The 20,860-nt window shown below is 40.6% G+C and overlaps 1 protein-coding gene across 3 annotated transcripts in view; it reads left to right on the forward strand.

The window, feature by feature from the left end:
• The window catches only part of LOC102384061 (dynamin-3-like), a 104,908-nt gene that overhangs the window by 78,955 nt on the left and 5,093 nt on the right, over window positions 1-20,860 (forward strand). For 2 of the 3 annotated variants that reach the window (XM_006033248.3, XM_006033249.3), the window contains exon 5: window positions 1,233-1,469. In XM_006033248.3, coding sequence (XP_006033310.1) covers window positions 1,233-1,469 — 237 coding nt within the window. Of the gene's footprint in view, window positions 1-1,232; window positions 1,470-17,804; window positions 19,679-20,860 lie in introns of those variants that run through there. The other variant, XM_025214999.1, reaches the window with a different exon arrangement.

Here is a 20,860-nt window from a genome sequence, read left to right on the forward strand (position 1 = left end):
CCCCCTCCCTACCAAACTTGAGGACTGGAGATCATGCAGGTATGTTATTTTTACTTGGCAAACCCAAGAATCTCTCAAGTAAACTGGGTTTAAATACCAGTGTGCTCAAAATTCTTCTCTGCCCAATGAGTGTTCTTTCCAGTCAAACCACCAGGCTTCACTCCAAGTCTCCTATTCTGTTCTAGAGGGGACATGGGGAAAAGTACACTTATAAAGTCTCCTTTGGAGATGTTTTGGTATTTAGTTCTGTTTCAACTGGCATTGCTGTTTCTGATATGTTGAGAACCTTGTATTCTGACATAGCTGTGGGATTCATCATCCAGATTTGGCTTCCAAGTCGCTACTGTGATCTCTTTAGCACCAAAAAATCTGCAATCTGGTGTTTGTATCTCCAAATCTGCCTGCAGGATATTTTTTCTCCAAAATTCTTCCACACATATATGTTAGGCAACTAAATGCCAGAGTGGTTTATAGGGTTGTTGGTTTATATTCACCAACAGAGGTTCTTAGTAACCTTGTTCTTGACTCTGAGAAGACTGTCTGGCATACTTTGTGACTTGGCTGATCCTCTATTTAGTTGATGTGCTTGCAAAAGTAGTGCAAACCATGTGATCGCTTACACCCTCACATTTAAAGTTCCCTGTATCTTTAGGAGTTTAAACTCTTCCATTTTCCATGCTCTGGCAGTCCCATTTTTAAAATCTAACCCAAATCCTTTGTCTACTTTTGGTTCTGCTTACAAGCAATTGTGAGTGTTCAGTGCTTCTTACTTATGGCTTCCTTAAAGAGACAGAATATCCTTCCCTATAAATTAACCTAATAAAATAGTGGTAGAATACTAACGATACTAAACCCTTTATATTGACATTTGCAATTATACATCTGCTTCTGACCATTATAATATCTACAGTATCTACGAAACTGTTGGGTATTGTCTAAGTTTTGTGGTTAAGGGGTTGATACCATTTAACAAAACAATAGACATTCTTTTGAGAATCTGAAGCAGCTCTGAGTAGTGATTAGAAATGGATGAGAGCATGGAAAAGATAATACAAAAAAGCATTATTTCAAGTACATAATACCAGATCTGTGCTATACTGGGTTGCTTAAATTATGCCCTGTAGAACTAAAACAATATAAGAGCAGAGGAAAATATTCAGAAGATGTCAGGGTGTTTCTGGATTCCATGTAAAAAGTGTGTAGATCTTCATTAATCTCTGATTATTCACTAGATCACCTCCTCCAAGTCCTTCAACTCAGAGGAGGCCTACCTTAAATAATCCCCCAACCAGACCTTTACCTGGCCGAGGACCTGCTCCAGCAATCCCATCTCCAGGCCCTCAGTCAGGGGCTCCACCAGTCCCGTTCCGTCCAGGACCATTACCCCCATTTCCTAGCAGCAGTGAAGCCCTTGGAGCACCTCCTCAGGTTCCATCCCGGCCAACACGGGCTCCTCCCAGCATTCCAAGGTAAGATGTTGAATAACTCCTGATGCTGGGCATGGTTCTCTTCCTATAGAATAACAGACATTGCGTGGAAAACTGAAATGCAATCTTCTTAAAACTAGAGTTAACAAAGCAAAAGACTTCACTCCAGGAAGTCAGAGACTGATTTTTGAAGCATCCATTTTTTTTTTTGTTCCAAATCTTATTTCTCAATGATTTAATGAGAAAATTTTAACTTAAAGACAAGTATATAGTGAATAGAAATAAAGAAATGACATATTGTAGGTCTGACAGCAAAACAAACCCTTGTTCTGTTGCATCCAGTTGAAAGGTGTGGCAGGGAGCAGTAAAAAGGCAGACACAAGAGTTAGTGACACACTGTTGTTGTAATGCAATGTAACATGGAGAACTGGTGGCATAGAGCGAGATGGCTTAACTCATCCATTCCATTCAGGTGGAATCACAGGACGGTATCACCAGAAGTGACCCTACTGAATCTTTAAGAAAAAAAAATCAGCCACTTAAAAGTGGAACAATAGTGATAAAAGTCCAAGTTCAGTCCAAAAATACAAAGCCTGTGGTGGAAAATCTATCTATACCTAACCACAGCATACTTATTGTAGTCATTATAGCAAGTAACTTATATAAAATCACGTGGCAGAACATGGTAGGTTAAAGAACAAGGACTTTTGTCTCTGCCCTCTTTTATTTGGGGTTTTGTCTTTCATCAGTACGTTAAGGTACTTTTATAGGTTTTCAGTTTTGGGGAAAAGCAGTTAAGACATTGTCAGTTTTTCTTTTACCAGGATCTGAAGGTAGCATTGTTAAGTATTACAGTTATACTATAACATAATATCCCTAATAATACATTAATATAAAAGGTTGTTTTTAAAGGCTTCCAGTTGTATCCTAAAGTGTGAGAGACAGATGCAGGTTTAAACTAGGGTTGTAAATATTGTTTAAAAAATTATCCGTTTAACCTCCTCTAATTGTATCAGTTAAACGGTTAACTGATAACACAGCAGCTAAGACACCACTGCTGCTCCCAGGGCCTTTGATTGGGGGAGAGGGGGGTGGCAGTGGCGGTGGCAGGCCCTTCCAGACAGCACAGCCCATATGAAGCTGCAGGGGGCAGCAGCTGGTATGGGACTTTCCCAGCCCACTGCAGCTGCTGGCACCTCTGGGAGGGAGGGAGCACCTGTGAAAAAGCAGATAATTGCTTAATTGATGATGATTCATTAGGCTGCCTGCTGTTTTCCTCTTTAACCTCATAGGCTATGGGTACTAGTTCTCCCTCCTGTCTCCCCCCACCCCCACTCCTCCTTGCTCCTCCCTCCCTCCCTCCCTCCCTCCTGCCTGCCCTCTACCTTACTGTTCCTGAAGCACTGCGCCACTTCCCTTCCCCGCCAGACTGCACACCATACGTTAACTGGTGATGCGTTACCAGTATAAATGTACCTATCGTTTAAACATTGAACTTTTCACATCCCTAGTTTAAATCCCTTGGTGATACATGGGGGACTCTGTTTTTCATAAGATTTAAAAATACCAATAATGACAATTTAAGCAGATTATATGTAGAAAGGTCAAAGTAACTGTTCATATTTTCAATTTTTAAAATAGTCATTGAAAGTAAACTTCATGTATGGATTGAGGAATCAGAACTTGGGGTAGAGGTGATATCTTTTATTAGACTGACTAGATGTTTGCAAAAAGAAAAAAAAAGTCTTTAATTGCAAGATTTCAGGCACATTAAAGACATTTATTTTGCAAAAAAAGGTTTTTTTTTTGTGTGAAAACATCTAGTTGGTCTAATAAAAGATATCACCTCTACCACAACTTCTGATTCCTTTTGCCTCTAGACCAATACGGCTACAGTCTGGATACCTGACTCTATGGATTAAAAGCTACTGAAATGCTTTCATTTAAATCTGTCAAATCAGTTATGGCTTCCAGTTACATAACTCTACCTTCAAATATAATTGTTCTAGCCCAAAAGAAACAGATCAACTACATAAAGTGATAGGAAACATTTCTGTATTTTTTACCATTGAAAAGGCAGTGCATCATTTGCCACACATGAAATGCACTCTGTCATGCCAATATACACTCAATGTTATCTCAAGTTACTAATAAATATTAGACCATTGAGGTGAAATATGCTTCTTTAGGTGTTAAGCACCAGAAGTAGAATAGTGTCTCTGAATTTCCTCAGTCTGGAGAGCTTCAAAATGATATCAATGGCTCCTTCACCATAGTCTCCATTATACTATTAATGCACACACCATGTGAAGAGTCAAGATGCAGTGCTTTGTCCGTTGTACTACTGGAGGGAACCATAGCGACCCAGCAGTTGTTAGTTGTCTGTCCTGGAGAATGAGCATGTCTCCTCTTTCCTGCTTTGTTGCATGGATACTGCTTTCCTGAGCTGCCTGGCTTAGTTGCATGTTTAATCTTGTGTTTGATAAGCTGCTAGCTGGGTGGAGCCCTGATGGTAAGTCATAGCCCAAAGAAGCCTAGTTAGGCATCATTTAAAGCTCATAGCTGCATTTAGTGGCATGGAAAACAATTGCTGGTGAAAGAGCGCAGTGTTGTTAATACTGTAACCATCTATACTACTGTTACAGAACTTCCTAGTATTTGACTTTAAAAAAAAGATCTACAGTGCATCTTCTGACCCAGTTTATAATTCTTTTTATCTATTGCTGAGAAGGTATTTCAATTTAAAAAACACAAACATTTAAGAATAAAGGAAGGGTTCACATTTGTGCTGAAACGTCAAGTTTATCTTGCTGACTAAACTCGAAGAGAGGAAATCCCTGAGCAGGGGCCATAGGGGGAAGTCACCTGAGAGGGTAATGTGTCCGACTCCTCTGTCTATTAAAAGTTCACTTTTAGATTTGGAATTGCTGCTAAAGTCTGTTTTTAATAAAAAACCCTGAGTGGGAATGTAGTTAATCAGCTCCAAAAAGGGGTCTGAGATATTAAGAGGGAAAAAAACAAAATCTCAAGGAAGAGGTCTTGATGAAACTTGAGCTTTCTCTGTACTTACTTATATATTTAGGCTTTCTGCTTTGTCTGGTTTACCACCATTTTCTCCAGCGATTCCTTGAAGTGCCAGAATCCATCATTCCTATGAAAGCTTCTTGAAAAGAATGATACTGTACTTTTCTTTTTTCTTCTTTTTTTTCTTTCTTTTTTTTGTTAAGTTGTTCTAGCTTTTCAAAGAAGCCATCTTCTCCTCACCCTTTATTCTGGAGCTGAAAATTGTAACATGACAGGACAACACAAGCATTTTCCCCTCTCTTTCCTTCTGAGCTTTAAGATTAAAAAAAGCAATAACTGAAATCATTTTGAGAGGAAGTATTTAGACCACCCAGATAAGTGTGTGGCTGTGAGTACAGTTTGATTGGAGAATTTGTCACCTCATTAGCAAAATATGACCCCTACCTTAAACAAAAACAAAACCCCTAATTTTATTCAACATTATTAGCATTTAATCAAAGCAGCTGCAGTTTTACAGAAACCATGAGCTTTTTTCAGTCTGTATTGTTCCTCATTTATTGTACCAAGAAAGAAATGTGAAGGGGGAGTAGGGGAAAAAAAATCTCTTTTTTACTTTTCTCTGATTCTCAACCTGTTTTGGGTTATGTGTGCTGAGTATTTCTGTGAGGAAACAGAAACTATTCACATGATACATGCCTGTTTTAATTAATCCCACTTGAGGTGGGTGGATCTCTCCCAGCAAAGCTTGCAAGTGAAGGCCCCTGCCTTTGTTAACGGCTTGATGCCAAAGCATCTATGATTTGCGAAATATCCCCTGCTGCCAAAAATTAGATTATTCCCCCCCTTCTCTTAAAACACTGCAGCAGTATTTTAAAAGAAAATGCAGCTGTGCACTTGCTTCAATAAAATGACCCTAAGCAGGCGCTAGCACCACTATAACCTTCCATGCCGTGTGTTTGTTTCTCTGTTTTAGAGACCTGATCTTGTTTGAGCACTAATTTTAGTTGCAGCGCAGTTACTGTTAAGTTATAGCTTTTAAAAATTGTTGAGTTGGGGATCTCAACTTCTCCATGAGGAAAGAAAATGAATTCAAAATGTGTTTTTCCTGGCATTAGAGCCCCTGGATTTAAGACGTGGGGCCTTGAACATGTTCTCTCCCACGTCCCCTTTTCCTGTTCTGTAGTGTTACAGCTGTTGCGGTAGAGAGCAGAAAGGTTCCACTCAAGAAACAATCAAAGGCCTTTGCTCACTTTGCCATTGGGATATGCACTGCAACCCCAAATGCTATGGAAGCACGGTCTCCAAATCCTTTTGCACATGTATGGCATCCTGTTCCTGCTATGCTGTCATGCTAAGGCTGCCTCCGGGCCACATGGAATTCCCATAGGTATCAGTGGGAGACTCAGGTCTTTAGTGTTAAATAGCGAAGGAGTGTTTCAATGATCAGTTCTTATGTCATCTTCTGCTTGGCACAAGCCCCCTGCTTACCATTTACTTCTGTCTACAGACAGTGACAATTGAGAACCGTTAGGGAGGTGGTAAGGTACATTGTGCTCGTGTGCAAAGCCTAGTCTATTCAAAAACATATTTCTGTCATTGCTACCTCCCCTATCAGCCCCGCCGCATTTTATCACTGTGGTTATAAACCTGGCCTTAAATCCTGGAGGCTGCTAGAGAGAGAAGAACAGTAGAAAAAACCCTGGTCATACCCAGTTCACTCCCTTTCACCATCCACTCTCTGCCACTGTGTGACACAGGAGGGTGGGCAAGATGGACCTATGGCCTGACCCAGTAAATGGCAGTTCTTATGTTCTTCTATTATATCATCTGCTGTGTCTTGTTGTTAACCTAGACTATAAGTTCTTTCCTATATGTTTGTACAGCACCTACATCTGATCAGGTCTTCTATATACTACAGCTAGTAAAAAGTTGGCAGTTAAGATTGCTTGACATGTCCCACTCTAGAGCTCTTCTTTTGTTTAGTTTCTTGTACCTTTACCAAATATAAAATGCTTTAACTAACTTTTTCTAAGGCTGAGGGTTTGTTAAAAAAGTTTTAGCTAAATGTTCCATCCTGTACACTGAACAAAGGAGGAATTCTATGGAAAAAGTGTTATGTGATCATGTAATTAAAGATTGACTTATAACGCATGCGTACAAGTGAGCTGAGTTAAGGTTGTAAAGACAAACTTATTTTGGCAGTTCTGAACTTTTAGGGGTCTCTTTGCCTTGTTAACAACAGTCTTTTAATTATGGATGCAGCGTAAAGTGTAATAGAATGGCTGTTACTTTTAATTGTACAAATAACCTGTGCAAATAAGATGGACAGTGCCTGCCTCAGAATTTACATTTTGAATGAGATAAGGTCTCACTCTGAACATACAAGTCATGGTGTGTAAAGTGTTCTCCCAAGGACACATGTGCTGCAAAGATAAGGCTTTACTTAAAAGTAGTGTCAGTAATCCAGATTAATCCATGTGTGCACAGGGGCAAGTTAATGTTAACATTGAACTAATGGAAGGTTTAAAAAAAAAATCCTGTTTTTAAAGGGGAAGAAAGGAGTGAAAACATAGTTGATTTCAGTTTTGTTTCCACATCCGTGCAATCAAAAGCAGAAACCACAGAGCAATTGAAAGCCCCATCCCAGGATGCACTCCTTTAGCCCCATCCCAGGATGCACTCCTGTTACTCTCTGGTCCATCATAAATCCAGTACTACCAATTCCAGATATTCAAAACTTTGAAATTTAAAAATACATAAATTATCTGTTGTCTGATTTCTGTCTTTAGCAGGGAAATCCATCTTCCCAGTCCATTGCCATTTCAGATTCAAATTTAAGTTTCAGATACATGTCCAGCAACACAGTCCTTGCTCCTGGCTGCTGGTTGGTACTCACAACCCCCCTCCCGTTGCTAACACCACCGTGGCTGCCTGCAGGAGTCACCCGCTCTTCACCACCATGCCGCTGCCTGCAGGCAGTTGCTGTGCCCCTCCAGCCTCCAGGGGCATGCATTGTTCATGCCCTGGACTGCAGAATATTGACGGGTTGCAGCAGCCCCAGCTGGCAGGGAGTCTAGGGGGTCAGCTTGTCACCCTGTGGCTGCTCCAGCCAGGCTCAGGGGCTGTGGAGGGGCTGGCTGGGGCACAAGAGTGCTTCAGTGCAGGTCTAGCTAGCAGGTAGTCTCCGCACTGAAGCACCCTTGTGCCCCAGCCAGCCGGGCAGCATCTATATAGGCGCTGCTACACCTGAAAAAACTGCAGCAGGGTAGTCCTTGTATTTACATGGACTACCCTGCTGCGGGGTTTATTAGTTTTGTGCACCCTAATAGGGGCGCACATGTAGACACTGAGACATTTACTGCACAGTTAATTAGTCAACTGCACAGTAAACATCTCATGCAGATGTGCCCAAATAGTAACTATCTTTACTTACCAGCTGCAATAGCTACCAGGAAACTGATGCCATATTGACTGAGGTCACATTGTGGTTTCAGTCCTATTGACAGTAACAGGAGAGAACAGGTATTTTGCTAACAAAGTAAAAGGCACAGATTTTTGCCAGAAATCAGATTGTGATAAATTTAAGATCTTGAGAGTTGACTTCATCTCTACAATGCTGAATCTTACTGGAAATCTGGTGCTGCATGTGCTCAGTTCCTCATAATTCCTCATCTTTGTATTATCTAATTCCTTGGAAGTGAATACAAACATTCATTTGTTCCAGAGGCCACCTACAGCAGGGGTTAGCAACTTCTTGCAACAGGACAGGGGAGCACTGTAACAGAGCTTAGCTTTGAGCTTGGGTCACTTCAAATCCAGCCTGAGCTGGAGCTGGAGTCACCACTCTTCTCCACCATGCCACTACCACCCTGCAAATGAAGAGCCCATCTTGCAGAAATGCCATCAAACACCCCAGCTCTGCAAGCTAGATCCAATCCATGGGTCATATGTTGCCAGCTGCTGTCTAGAGATTTTCCTCAAAAGGTATCTTTCTTCTAAATTAGAGCTTGGTTTCAGCTCCACACCTTCTCTCATATATTCCTGTTCTGGAGGGTCATCAGGAGGATCTAGTATGAAAAGCTTCATATGCTATTAGCACCTCCAAATTAAGTTCTTCTCTTCTTTTTCTTAGGTATACTGGCTAGCAATTCCAGCTACTGATTCTTCTGCGCCTCCTATCAGACATTCAGGGTCAGGCTCTTCATCCAGGTCCAAAACTGGTTAGGGGTATGTTAAGCAATTCTGTTCTTAAATGCCACCGAAAGCCCAGCAAGTACCTCTGGAGAATCAGATGAAAAATATGTACTCTGCCTGTCTTCACAGGGAGCTCCCCTGGGGGATAACTGAAAGGCACTGTGTCCACTGTGCCACTGGCCATGGAAAAGGGCAGAAGCTGCAGCATTCCCTGGTGGACTGAGCAGGCCTTCAAAGGAGCCTCTAGACTAATTGTTCCCCTTCTCATGGTGCTCCCCCCCCCCCCTTCCAGTTAACTGAGAAAGCACTGCTGTCTGTTCAGCCAGCTGCATCAGTTTTCACCTCATTTTATAAGCTGATGATTCTGAGGTCAGCACAGGTTAAAGACCTGTCACTTTCCCTCTCCCACTTCCCTGGAGTATAGTTGGAAACAGGGTGAACAGAGAGAACATGCAAGTGTGTATAAGTGGAGGGAGATTTTAAAGCACTGCATCTTATGACTGGTTTTAAAACTGGTTAGAAAACCCCCTTAGTAGAGACAGGCCTTGTGTGTCAAGGGAAGAAACAAAAGGAGAGAGAAGGTGTGAAGAGATCAGAGGAAGGAAGGATAAGAATCTGACGATAGAGACTGAAGGATTGATCTGGGCATACAGGAGAAGCTAATGGGAAAGTCTTAGGAGCATGATTGGGATTGTACTCTACTCTAGCTGTCAGCAGCGGGGGGGGGGAAGGAGGGTTGGTGAACTTGCTTTATGATGTATGTTTTCAGCAAAAGACTTTTTGCCTCTTTATCTTTTTTATTTTTAAATGAACTGATCTGTAAAAGGAAGTGGTCTTATTTTTAGCAAGTCTCAACTTTAAAAAAGAAAATTAAGTCAAACAATAACAAATACTGTTTTTGCCAGGAACACAGATGGGAAACCAAAGGTGCGTTTTGTCTTCAGTATTAGTTTCAGAGCAGCTAGATCAGTAATAATTGTTGTGAGCACTCTGCCTGTGTCTAGAGCAGGAATGTTAAACATAGGACCCAGGCTCTGGATATGTCTTGCTTACTGTATTTAGATGGTTATTATGCCATGTCGTACATAGATGGTACTTTTCTAACTTTTATAGCTGTGAAGAAAACCTTCTGATAATTGAAAGAAACTAATGCAGTACTGTTTTTCTGGGTCTGCAGTCAGCCTGAAACAGTACCAACTCTTCTGTCCTCTTATTTCTCTGATGTGTTATTTAAAGAGATGACACTTCTGTTGCATTCAGTTACACATTAATGATTATTGGCATAGTAATAATCTTAGTGGCTGCAACTGGAAAGGAGCTAGGACTGAAATGGAAAAGGGGCTCGGGGTAGGAGTTAGAAATTTCATTTCCTTCCTTGCAGCTGAGGTAAGAAAAGAAAAGAGACTCAAAGGAAAAGAAAAGGGGGAATGGAAAGTGGAGAAGAAAGGAAGGACAAAGTGCAGAAATAGTAATGGCTCAAAATGAGGTAGGGAGGGTCACACATTTTTCTCATCGAATAATGCTGTGTGTGGCAATAAAGTACTTGAAGAACTAAGGATGTGGACAACCAAATAATTATACCACTTTGATGAGCCAGAGGATTGGCTTACCATTCTTAAGTCCAGGTCATCTGATCTAAGTAATGGATTTTTCTGTCTGTCTGGTATCTCACGGCATGGAAAGTTAAACCAGGGTAACTTAACTCAGTTTCATTTAGGAGTAAGCTGCCCCCCATTTTACTTCTAATTATTGTGGTATAGAAACCAACGTATGAAACAGTTGCAGCAGATTCAGCTGAACTATGATAAGCTCCCCCTCCAAATGCAGTATAATTGTTTCATCTCTCCATTTCAATTACTTGTATAAAGGTTAGATTTTTACCCTTGATTGTCGTGCACATCTTCTGTTGACATCTGTGAGCATCCTGCTGTAGGTGGAATCAAAATATGCAGGAATTTTGCTCTTCTCCATCAGCAGACACCACTGGCCTACAGTTTTTTGAAAGGATGAGCTGTTCAGTCCTCCACTAAAATTCTGTACACCTCCCAACTTGGCATGCTTCATGCTGAATAGCAAAGAATAATGCACAGTTTAGTAGGACTAACCATCTTTGCTGGTCTCTCCCTTTGCATTAATGTCTTTGTTTATTCGAGCTGGATTTTCCATATGATGCATTAGTTCACTAAACAGACTAATTAAAAAATAAAACATCCTCATAAATATATATATCTGTACATGCGTATGTGATTGTCATTAATGTACAAGTCTGTGCATGAGCAGCAAGAAAATGAATCTGATGTAGCAATAAAATAAGAATTGAACAAACTGTGCATTTGTTTCCCTTCAAAATGGAGCAGCTGCAGTAATATAAATAAAATCATTATAGTTATGTCATTGAGAGCGTTTGACTACGTGCCTAATGCTCATATGCTCTTAATTTTGGGGTGGTAATAGTGAGGTGTTGAACTGAAGAGCTGTGTTAAAACTTTCAGTTGTAACGCACCTTTTTCCTCTGATACCCACATCCACCTTCTCCATACTTTAAAAGCAAGGTCAGTTGAAGCAATTACACAGTTAAAAGGTAGAGGTGAGGGCAAGTAGTGGGGACCTTAGTGCATGTCAAATGATCTGTGGAAATGGTGATAACTATCCTAAAATAAACGGAATCTAAACCAGTAGAGTTTTCTCTTAAATGAAACAACTGCTAAACTAACCTTCCAGTTAGCATGGGATAGACCAAATATATAAAATTAGTTATCATGGATCAACTTGACACTCGGTAACATTTCCATTTAACTCAGTTTAATTGTTTTGTCTGTCCATACTCTGACATTCCAAACTTCTCTGCACCTTCATTCACCACCAATTTTAAGACCCAGAAACCTTTCTTCTTTATTTCTTCAGAGTTGCCCTGCAAATTTACATTGGCTTAAAGCTGTAAAAATCACTCTAGTCTGTAGCTCTGTTTCCTCCGTAGCCATGTGCCCATAATGAGGAACATCATGCATGAATTGTCTGATTTCTGACTAAACCAGGGCAGGAAACTGTTGCAGGAAACTTCATCCTGCAGAACATTTCAAGATTTCAAAAATGTTGCTGTTTGTTGTTAGGCAAAAGCCTGAGACATCTGAGGTATTTGCAAAAAAACAATATATAGAGAGAGGGAGAGATCCACTGCAGAATTGCTCTGTGGTTAGCTCACTAAGATTTGGGAGATTTGGCTTTAAATCCCTGCTCTGCCTGATTCAGATCAGTAACTTTAACCTGTATCTCTCATCCCAGGTGAGTGCGTATTAGGCTGTTGTATAGTCCAAAGTGGGTCTTCCGCAGTCTTTCCTGTCATACTTTGTAAAATTATGTTTACATTCGTAAAAATCTACATTTATTGTAGTTTAGACTTGACCCTGGGGGTCCCACACCTGAGTAAGTGCCCTCAGTCCTGAACTATACAGTCAGACTGTCTCTGACCCAACACTTATGGAACAGCTTCAGTAACAGAGATTGCAGGAAACCTACCCCAGCATAGCCAGCAGCTTTGTGGTTATGGCAGTGACTTGGGATGTGGGAGAAAGGTTGTCCAGGCATACCAGGATTTTACTGAAACAGGGAGAGATTTCCTTTTACAATAAAATAAGCTTGAGACTGTCCCTTATATGAGATAGGCTTGGAAACTGATTATATGAGATATGTGGTCAGTTTCCAAGCCTAATCAGTTTCCAAGCCTATTTCATATAAGGGACAGACAATATATATGACATTTATTTCCCTCCTAAAGAAAATAATAACAAAAATCTTTCTTTTCATGCTAATCCTGGTACCCAATGTTTTATTATAAAATAAAAACCTTGTCTGCAGGAGGTTCTGAGCATATTAATAGTAAACCCTGTCTTAGAAACTCTGCTTAAATATTTGCTCACTACAAAGCTGCAAGGATGGTTTTAGTGCAGTAGAAGTCGAAGAAGCCTAGAATATAGCAAACAGTTGCTAACTGGGCAGAAATAGGTAAACATCAAGCTTTTGTTTACACCTCCAGATCAATAGGAGTGTACCATAAAATGGAACTGCGCTCATGCCCTTTTGTAAGCACTCTCTGATGGTCACAGACAATCATGAATGTTAAATATAAGTGGAATGAAAGGCTTTTAAATAAAAGTGCATTGGCTTCCCTTCTCAGAGTTTAGCTATCGTCTTAAAACAGGGCCTCCCATGGTAATTACAGCCATGCTTTACAAAAAGCATATTTTGTGGACTCTGTAGAATGATAGCAGCTCAGAAAAGGCAGATGCTTGAAAGGTTCCCATATGGTTCTGATCGAGTTTTAAGTCTAGACTTGCTTTATTTAGTCACTCTCACACTGTGTTTGCCTAACTAAATTTCTCTTAAGACTGAAAAACTGGAGTGTGCTGTTTAGTTTAACAATAACGTAAAACTTTTTTTTCTTTATTTTTAATTTTGGGTGGGAGTAGGAGTTATCCTTCATCCCACTGAGCTCTTCACAGGCGGGCGGTCTCCAGCAACATCAGGGAGTTATTAAATATGTACTTAGCCCACCATTTTCATTGGTAAATTCTTTATGTCTGCTTAACGTGTGCTAGTTAGAAGTCCTGATTCTTTCTGCAGACTTGTTTACTTAGCCCTGGGGACCTATGATCCCCTGCCCCTTTAGCACTAATTTTTACAAACACAGCATTTCCCCTTTAAAAAAAAAAGGAAAAAGAGAGAGAACCCAGCAGGTCATTAGTTAAAAGAGGCCAGGTTGTGGGGGCCTGCCCCAAAAGTTGAAAGCTCAATTAAAATGTCTGAGGCAACAACTAAATAAGAATGAGCTATTTTTCACTAAGAAGGGGCCTTCTATATGATTCTGGGGCTGTGCAGAAGTCAGTTTTTTGTGTGTTCTGCGATCCGTTAACACAGCAAATACAGTTTCAGCTTCGTGGAAGCAGAAAAAGTCTTATGGAAGCAGGGAAATGTGGGCCATTCTGTCTCTACCAATATCATCTTCTTGGCTTCAGACTAAACATTTAATTGGGCTTAGTCATATATTTACTCACTGACATGACAGCTAGCACAGCATACAGATTTTTGGGGTGGGGGTTGTTTTTTTTCCTCTCCTTTTCTCTTGATCTGAATGAATTCATAAGTAGATTAGAGCTCCCCCTGCTGCTGTCTTTATTCTAGAGATTGCTGTAACTTTTAAGGCCCTGGCAAGTGAACATTTACAAAACCTTTGCTCATACTTCATGCTAAAAGCTCAGTGACTTTTACATGTCGAAATTGCACAATGCTTTCTCAGAACTTTATTTCTCAGCCAACTGAGTTGGAATAAAAGAAGGAAAGAAGTGGCCATAAGAAAGATCACCTTGTGGTTTAACCGTACTGTATCTACGAGGAATTATAGGGGACCTGGTTGTCCGTTCAGTTATACCAGCATAGCAGGTTGGAGGTTCAGATCCACAATATTGATAGCTACATTCCCCTGCTAAACTTTTTAAACCTTGAGACCTAATGTGAGAGAAGAGGAATGTGTTTTAGGCCTATCCTCTTGTTCTGGCACTCCAGATTCCTTCAGACAAAGAGTATAAAAACAGACACCTGGTCCTAAAGTAAGCCTGTAACTGCTATTTGCCCCTACAAAGAAAGCCACGTAAGTGATAGGCATCTTCCAGGCCTGCCCTTCCATTCACTGTAAAATAGAACCTCAACTTGTGTAGCCTAAGGATGTCTGTACATGAGCGCAGAGCCTGTTCCAATGTGCTGTAGTTACAGCGTGTCAGAGCAGGCTCAGTTAATCGAGTCTGCTGGAGTATGGTAATTACCACGTTCCAGCAGCCTCCCGCATCCAAAATGGCAGCAAGGGTGCTTGAACTAAAGCTCATCGAACAAGCTATGATTTAAACATCCCTGCTGCCATTTTGAAGCTCAGGGTCTCTGATACATGAGATGCTGCTCTTGGAGCCACTCTAATGAAAGCGCTCCCCCTCAAACCCCACCACTCCCAGACCACGTGCAAAAGTACCCTAATACAGCTGGACTCCAGCCAAAGGAATGATGCCTTCCTACACTACCTTGAAATCCAGTCCTTTGTCTGTAAATCATGAAAATCAAAAGCTACAGATCCTAGCATTCAGTTGCAACGCTGAGAAGTAACTCACTTATCAGCTATGGGCAGTGGCTTTTGAAACCAGAGAAACTTCCAAGATGCGAGTAGTACACTAGGACTAGGGACAGAAATTATACATAAACCAGTATAAGTGATTGGAAACTGTTTCAAATCTGTACCCCAACAGAAGTTCAGTACACACAAACTTTTCAAAATGGCTGAAACTGGTTTAAGATAAGCCTGGATGGATGTAGTATCAGACTTAGCTGATTTAGGTTAAATTGGTTTATTTGAACTTCTGTCCCAGATCCCCTCCACATGCCAGTTTAACTCATAGCCCTCCAGTATCCCAGGATGCTTTATACCACCCTCACAAACTCCCCCCTGCCCTCCCCACCCTCACAGGGTGGGTGGGGTAGTCTTGGCCCAAGCTTTCTGCTTCAGCCAAGCAGGGAGACATGCTCTAGCGCTGCAGGCATGTGGCTGCATTTCCGGAATCAAAAGTCAGTGTCTGTTCACTTGCTTATCAGTTCAGTTTATGCAGCTTAGACTAACCTGTGAAGATTGAATCAATTCAGCTTCAGGCTTTTTTGACTGTCTGTACTTAGCCCTAGACACAATGATAGTAGGACTAAAGGTGAGTGGAGCTTTTATATTGTAATTAGCAGTTAATAAAACAAGACAATCAAACTCATTGTACCTGGACCAAAACACAAGCTTTAAGTGTAGGCCTCTATTCCACTGTGCCTTTGAGTTTCTTACCCAACCAGTCTAAATGTCAGTTTCAGTATGGTATATTATTTATTTGAATTTGGTGTGCTCTATTCATCCTTATGCTGAAATACATTGCTGGTCTTATATGTTTCAAATATGATATGAAGACAGCTGTAGGAATTTTTCTGTGTTGGTAAATTGTGCACATATGATATGATGTTTTTAGTAATGTCTAAACAATGCAATATGGTATATATCAACACAGGAATAATTTAATGTAACCCAGCACAAAGGCTGAGTCTTGGAAGCAGTTCTTTATAAATCGACAGATTTTAGAAATTGAGCCAACAGACCTACACTGGAGCTATACGGGAAAACACCATGAAGGAATTAAATTCTCGGGGGGCGGGCGGGTCTCCTTTTAAGTGTTGTTAATTTCTAGTAGAACATCAGATAGAATTTGTCACATTTATTCCATTTCTGTTAGCACAATGTATTGAAATACAAATTTAAGGAACAAGAAACTTTTTCAAGCATAAGTATGCCTCAAATAGTATGTCTCAGGTCAAAGAATATGAACACTTACAAATTTCTATCTTCATAGTACTTTTAGCACCGTTAAATGTGCTTCCTTTGAAGCTGGCTGCAAAATAAAATAGAAGCAGAAAGAAAAGCATTCTTCCCATAGGCATTGTCCCACTTTTGTAGATGGGGAAGCTACATTAGAAAGATTGATTGTTGTCTATTGTTCCTGTGTAGACATACCAAAAGTATGTAAACCATACCAGAGGAGATGACTGTATGGCTTCTGGGATTTGAGAAGGACCACCTACAAGTTTAGTCTGTCAATGTATGTTTGTATGGTATAGTAAAGAGTGGCCATGGATTGACACAAGTTTTTACAGATGGAGGTAGATACAGATGGACAGTACAAATAGAATCATCATAGAGCAGCACTATATTTTATTACAGCTCTGTTATATGATCTTTTATCACTTCTTTGTTACTAAAAGGTCCCTATGTTACCACACATGGACTTGGAACCTGCTTACCGTTCCAAACAACATGTGTAGATGAATCCTCTGCGCTCTCTTTCTAGCCACAGGCAAGCCTCCTCTGCTCTTAAAAACATGCTCGGCAACTCTTCCTATCCAGTCAGATCTCTGTCTTGAAGAGTGCTAAGCAGTTGGATAAGGTTTGTTCTTGCAATTTATTCCTTAGATTCTCTCCTCACATCTGGCCCAGAGAGTATAATAAGTGAGCTCATCAACTGAGTAAAGAAACCATGTTCCACTAGAAGAAGTAATGTCTTTCAAAAGCTGTAGCAGAAAAGGTGAGGAAATCTTTGAACTCTGCAACCAACAGGCTCTAAATGACTCCCAGCACAGCACAGTCTCCTAAGAAAAATTCTGACTTTTGGACTAATCTGAGTGAGCTAGCCACTTGTGGAAATGCCAGTGGCAGAAGACAGCATGGAAATGGTACAGTTCATGCATTTAGTAAGGGTAGTCTTGTACATGGAGAGGTGTGTACATGCTTAAATTTGTTTAAGTCAGTACCTGATATTTGAGTGCTCGTTTTTAAGCTTCAGTGTGATGAATGGCACGAGAAGACAGATATGTAACATTTAAGATTCCCCCCATCAGTGAACCAATCTTGGTTTCAGTGGGTTCTGCATTATTGAACCCACTCAGTAGTCCTTTCCCACCTTGCCCTCTTTTCCTGTTGGATCCAGGATCACTTGGAGCTGACAAGCTAATGATTCCAGAGTTAGTTGCTAATACCAGTATTATGTATCAGAAGGGACTATTGATTAAGTGCCTTGATATTTGGGCCCAATTTTTTAAAGTGCTGAGCCAGCACAGCTCCTGTTGACACCAATGGAAGCTGCAAGTGGTTGGTATCTCTGAGCATCAGATTCCTCATATTGGGAATCCAAATCCATAGCCATTTTTGAAATCTTAGTTGTAATTCCATTCTGTGGCTCTCCAGGCTGAGAGTAGGTTTTGGAGTGGTGGGGATAGCAATCCTTTATGAATTGTATGATCAACCTCTGAACCATGAAAACAGGGAATAAACAAACTAAACTATTCCAAAGAGAATACCTGTGCTGCTCATACAGTGATAAAGGATTAATTCAGATGCTGGTGAACCTTTTGCTTTCTTACCTATTGCAAATGCATAGAGATGTCACACTGCATTGTATTTGCAAATTAGAACTGCAAGTTTTAGCTGCATGTGCATGTTAACATAGTAACAACAAAATCTTGTGACAGTGAAAAGGTTGAAGTGTTTCTGCTTGTTGTTTCCTCTTTCTCTCTCTCTCTCTCTCTCTTTCTCTCTAGCCGAAGACCACCCCCTTCACCCACTCGACCCACTGTAATTCGTCCATTAGACTCATCCCTGTTAGACTAAGTGAAGTTTCTGGCATGTCATTAATTGCTAACTGAATATATGGAAGCAACTTGCTTGATAACTGTTGCAATAACCAATGTATAGTCGCATGTATGGACACCTGTAGGCAAGTAACCAATTTTACTAATATACTCTGTCCATTCTGCATTGCTTATGAGATCTCATACATTTTGGGAAGGTCTGGGAGGCCTTGAATTTGTCTCTTGCAAACAGATTATTTATTAGCTAATTTATTAGCAAACATGTTCACCCAAAAGGTTGTGTATTCATAATTCTGTATAGTCAAACAAAGGCTTAACGTACTGCATGTTTGTGCTGAGAGTGACCAAAATTCAGATGGTTTCTATAGGTGCCTACACTTAGAAGGCAGAATCCTTAAGCGGAAAGATTTGGCTTGATTGGGTTAGGTGTCTAGGATCCCTATAGAGTCAATGAGGAGAGTTGGGTGCCTCTGAAAAGTAATCCAGGTTTGGGCCCTAAGGCCCACTAGACAGAGAATGGGGAGAGCAGGGTTCAGAAAGCCTGGAGGTAAGTAGAGGTAGCCAATGGGAAACATACAAGTTCGGTCTCCCTCTTGCCCCTCTCCAGAGTTTAGGCACCTCTATGTACTTGCAGTTCACAAAGCCTAATCCTATCCCTGAGGATGGAGAAGGGAATGGGAGAGCCCAGGACTCTTCCCTCCCAGGGAAGTACCCTTAGCATCTACAGAACTATTTTCATTGGCTCTGAGGGCTTAAAGTGTGCCTCTTTTTTTTCCCCCTCCAATTTCAAAAGGACATCTTGTTTTTAGAAGTAGCCTTCAGGGCTACACATCAAATTGTTTAAAGAAAGGTTTTCTATAAGTTAACATTATGCAGTTATACACATTTCCTTCCTCAAAGGCCAACTGGGCTGAGAGAAACAATGTTGTCTCTAATTAAAGCTCCTGTAAATCCCATAATTATGCGTGTCTTCATGTCTCTCTCACAAGTCTGATGGATGGATGCTTTCACTATAATTTCTCAACATCAGAAGTGTAGTTTTGCAGAATATTGCTAAAGAAAATAATGCCAAGTATGGCATGGTGAGCTGTTTAATTGGCTGTCCTCCACTGTAGACCAATAATGAATAACTCTCTTGTTTCGTAATTGACAAGGGCTAGGTTGTGACACACACTTGCAGTGGATATTACTTCCACTTGGGAGCACCATATAAATTAGGACTGTCCAACTTCTAAGAGGCCGGGGGCCACACTAGTGCAAGACATGGAACCCCAGGCTGCACCCCCTACACACCACTATACCATGTCATGGGCTTCCCTGGTGTCATGGGCTGCACCACCCCACCACATACCCTGGGGCAGGAGCAGGAAGTGAAAACTCACAGAGTTGGGGAGCCTAGAGACCCCAGTTGCAGCATCAGCTGGATAGATAAGGGGGCAGTGGCTCAGTAAAAGCCTAAGGGTTATACATCAACACCTCATGGTTTGCATACTGCCTCCAGGCCACCAGCTGGACAGCCCTGGTATGAATTAAATAGACCATGCCCTAAATAGGCTACCAATACCGTATGTTACCATGAGAACCACATTTTTACCCACAGAGTTCAGATATGCGGATTTAGGTCTCAGCTTTCTCAAAACTGAGTGTTGCTTGGTTCTGGGATATTGATTCATACTAATCTTTCATTTCAATGGCAGTCAATATAACAACAAGACAGTTGCACTAAATCAAGATTTTGCATTTGTATATATTGAAATCCTATGTGCCTCAGTATGACAGCCCGTTGACCCAACTAAACAAATGATGAGAAGTGACTAGTTATGTATCCTGGAGATGTATTATTTTAACAGAGGTACATTTTTCAGGGGTTATATTTGCATAGTGCCTAAACATTTTATCTTCATTAGTTAGCCTGCTATATTAAATAGTTGGGGTTAGTTTAACCCCAAATGTAAAACAAATAAAATCAACAAAATTAGAACTAGAGATTAAATCAATGCACAGTCTTTCAAAAAAATTAATTATTGTTACTGTTTGGTTTTTTACAATTACATTTACAATTCCCAAGGTACGGTCATTGATGGATTTGAAGGCCACCAGTAAAATCAATCTAAGAAATTCATTTATTAAGACACTATATAGTGCTATAGTACTTAGTACCTCTGGTTAGGAAGAATCTAGTCAGAGAATTGTAAGCAATGGGAATTTTGCCTATTAAATATTCCCAGACTGCTGATTAAGTAATAGTTGTATCCACCCCTAAAGCAAATCAAGTTTCTGCTACATAAGAGGGCTTAACTTAGGAAAAGAGCATGATTTGTATGTTAGCTTAAGTTTAATTTCCTGTCAACCTTATACTTGTAACATGCACCTGTAGAGTCTAGAGGTCACCGTTTTAAGTACTGTGAAGAGGGAATTTGTTAATGTAATAGCATGTTGGTGATCTTAGTGAATTGCTGAAATGGCCAAAGTTTATTTGAAGAACATGCTAAAACATTAAACAACAAATTTACAAAATCACATTTAGTAAAAAGATATTATGTGTCCTAAATTCAGTTATGCTGTTTTGATCTAAGAAAGTAAAACTTTACATTACAGTGGGGTTTGCTTTTTTGGTGGGGGGGCGGTATTTCTTGCAGTGTATGTATTTATGTGGAACTGTACTAGTAGATGTACTGCATGGTAGGGCTGTGTGAAGCTTTGGTCCCTGATTCAATTCGTCAGAGATTCGGCCCGATTCGGTGGCTGAATCTCCGAATCCAAATTGAATCAGAGGACCCTTAAATCTCTCTGAGTCAAATCGGAACCTTCCAAATTGATTCAGAAAGATTCAGCAATTTGGACATAGAAAAAACACTTAAAGCTGTGTCTACATACCTCTAGGTAGCAAGTGGCTCATGAATGCTGCTATGCTGGGGTACATGGAGTGTCCCACAGAAGCACGGGAGTGTGGGGGGTCCCCAGCGTGCTTGGCAGCAGATTTGGAAATGGACCAGAAGCACTTC

The sequence above is a fragment of the Alligator sinensis genome, unplaced genomic scaffold (genome assembly GCF_000455745.1).
Source record: "Alligator sinensis unplaced genomic scaffold, ASM45574v1 scaffold899_1, whole genome shotgun sequence".
Lineage (NCBI taxonomy): Eukaryota > Metazoa > Chordata > Crocodylia > Alligatoridae > Alligator > Alligator sinensis.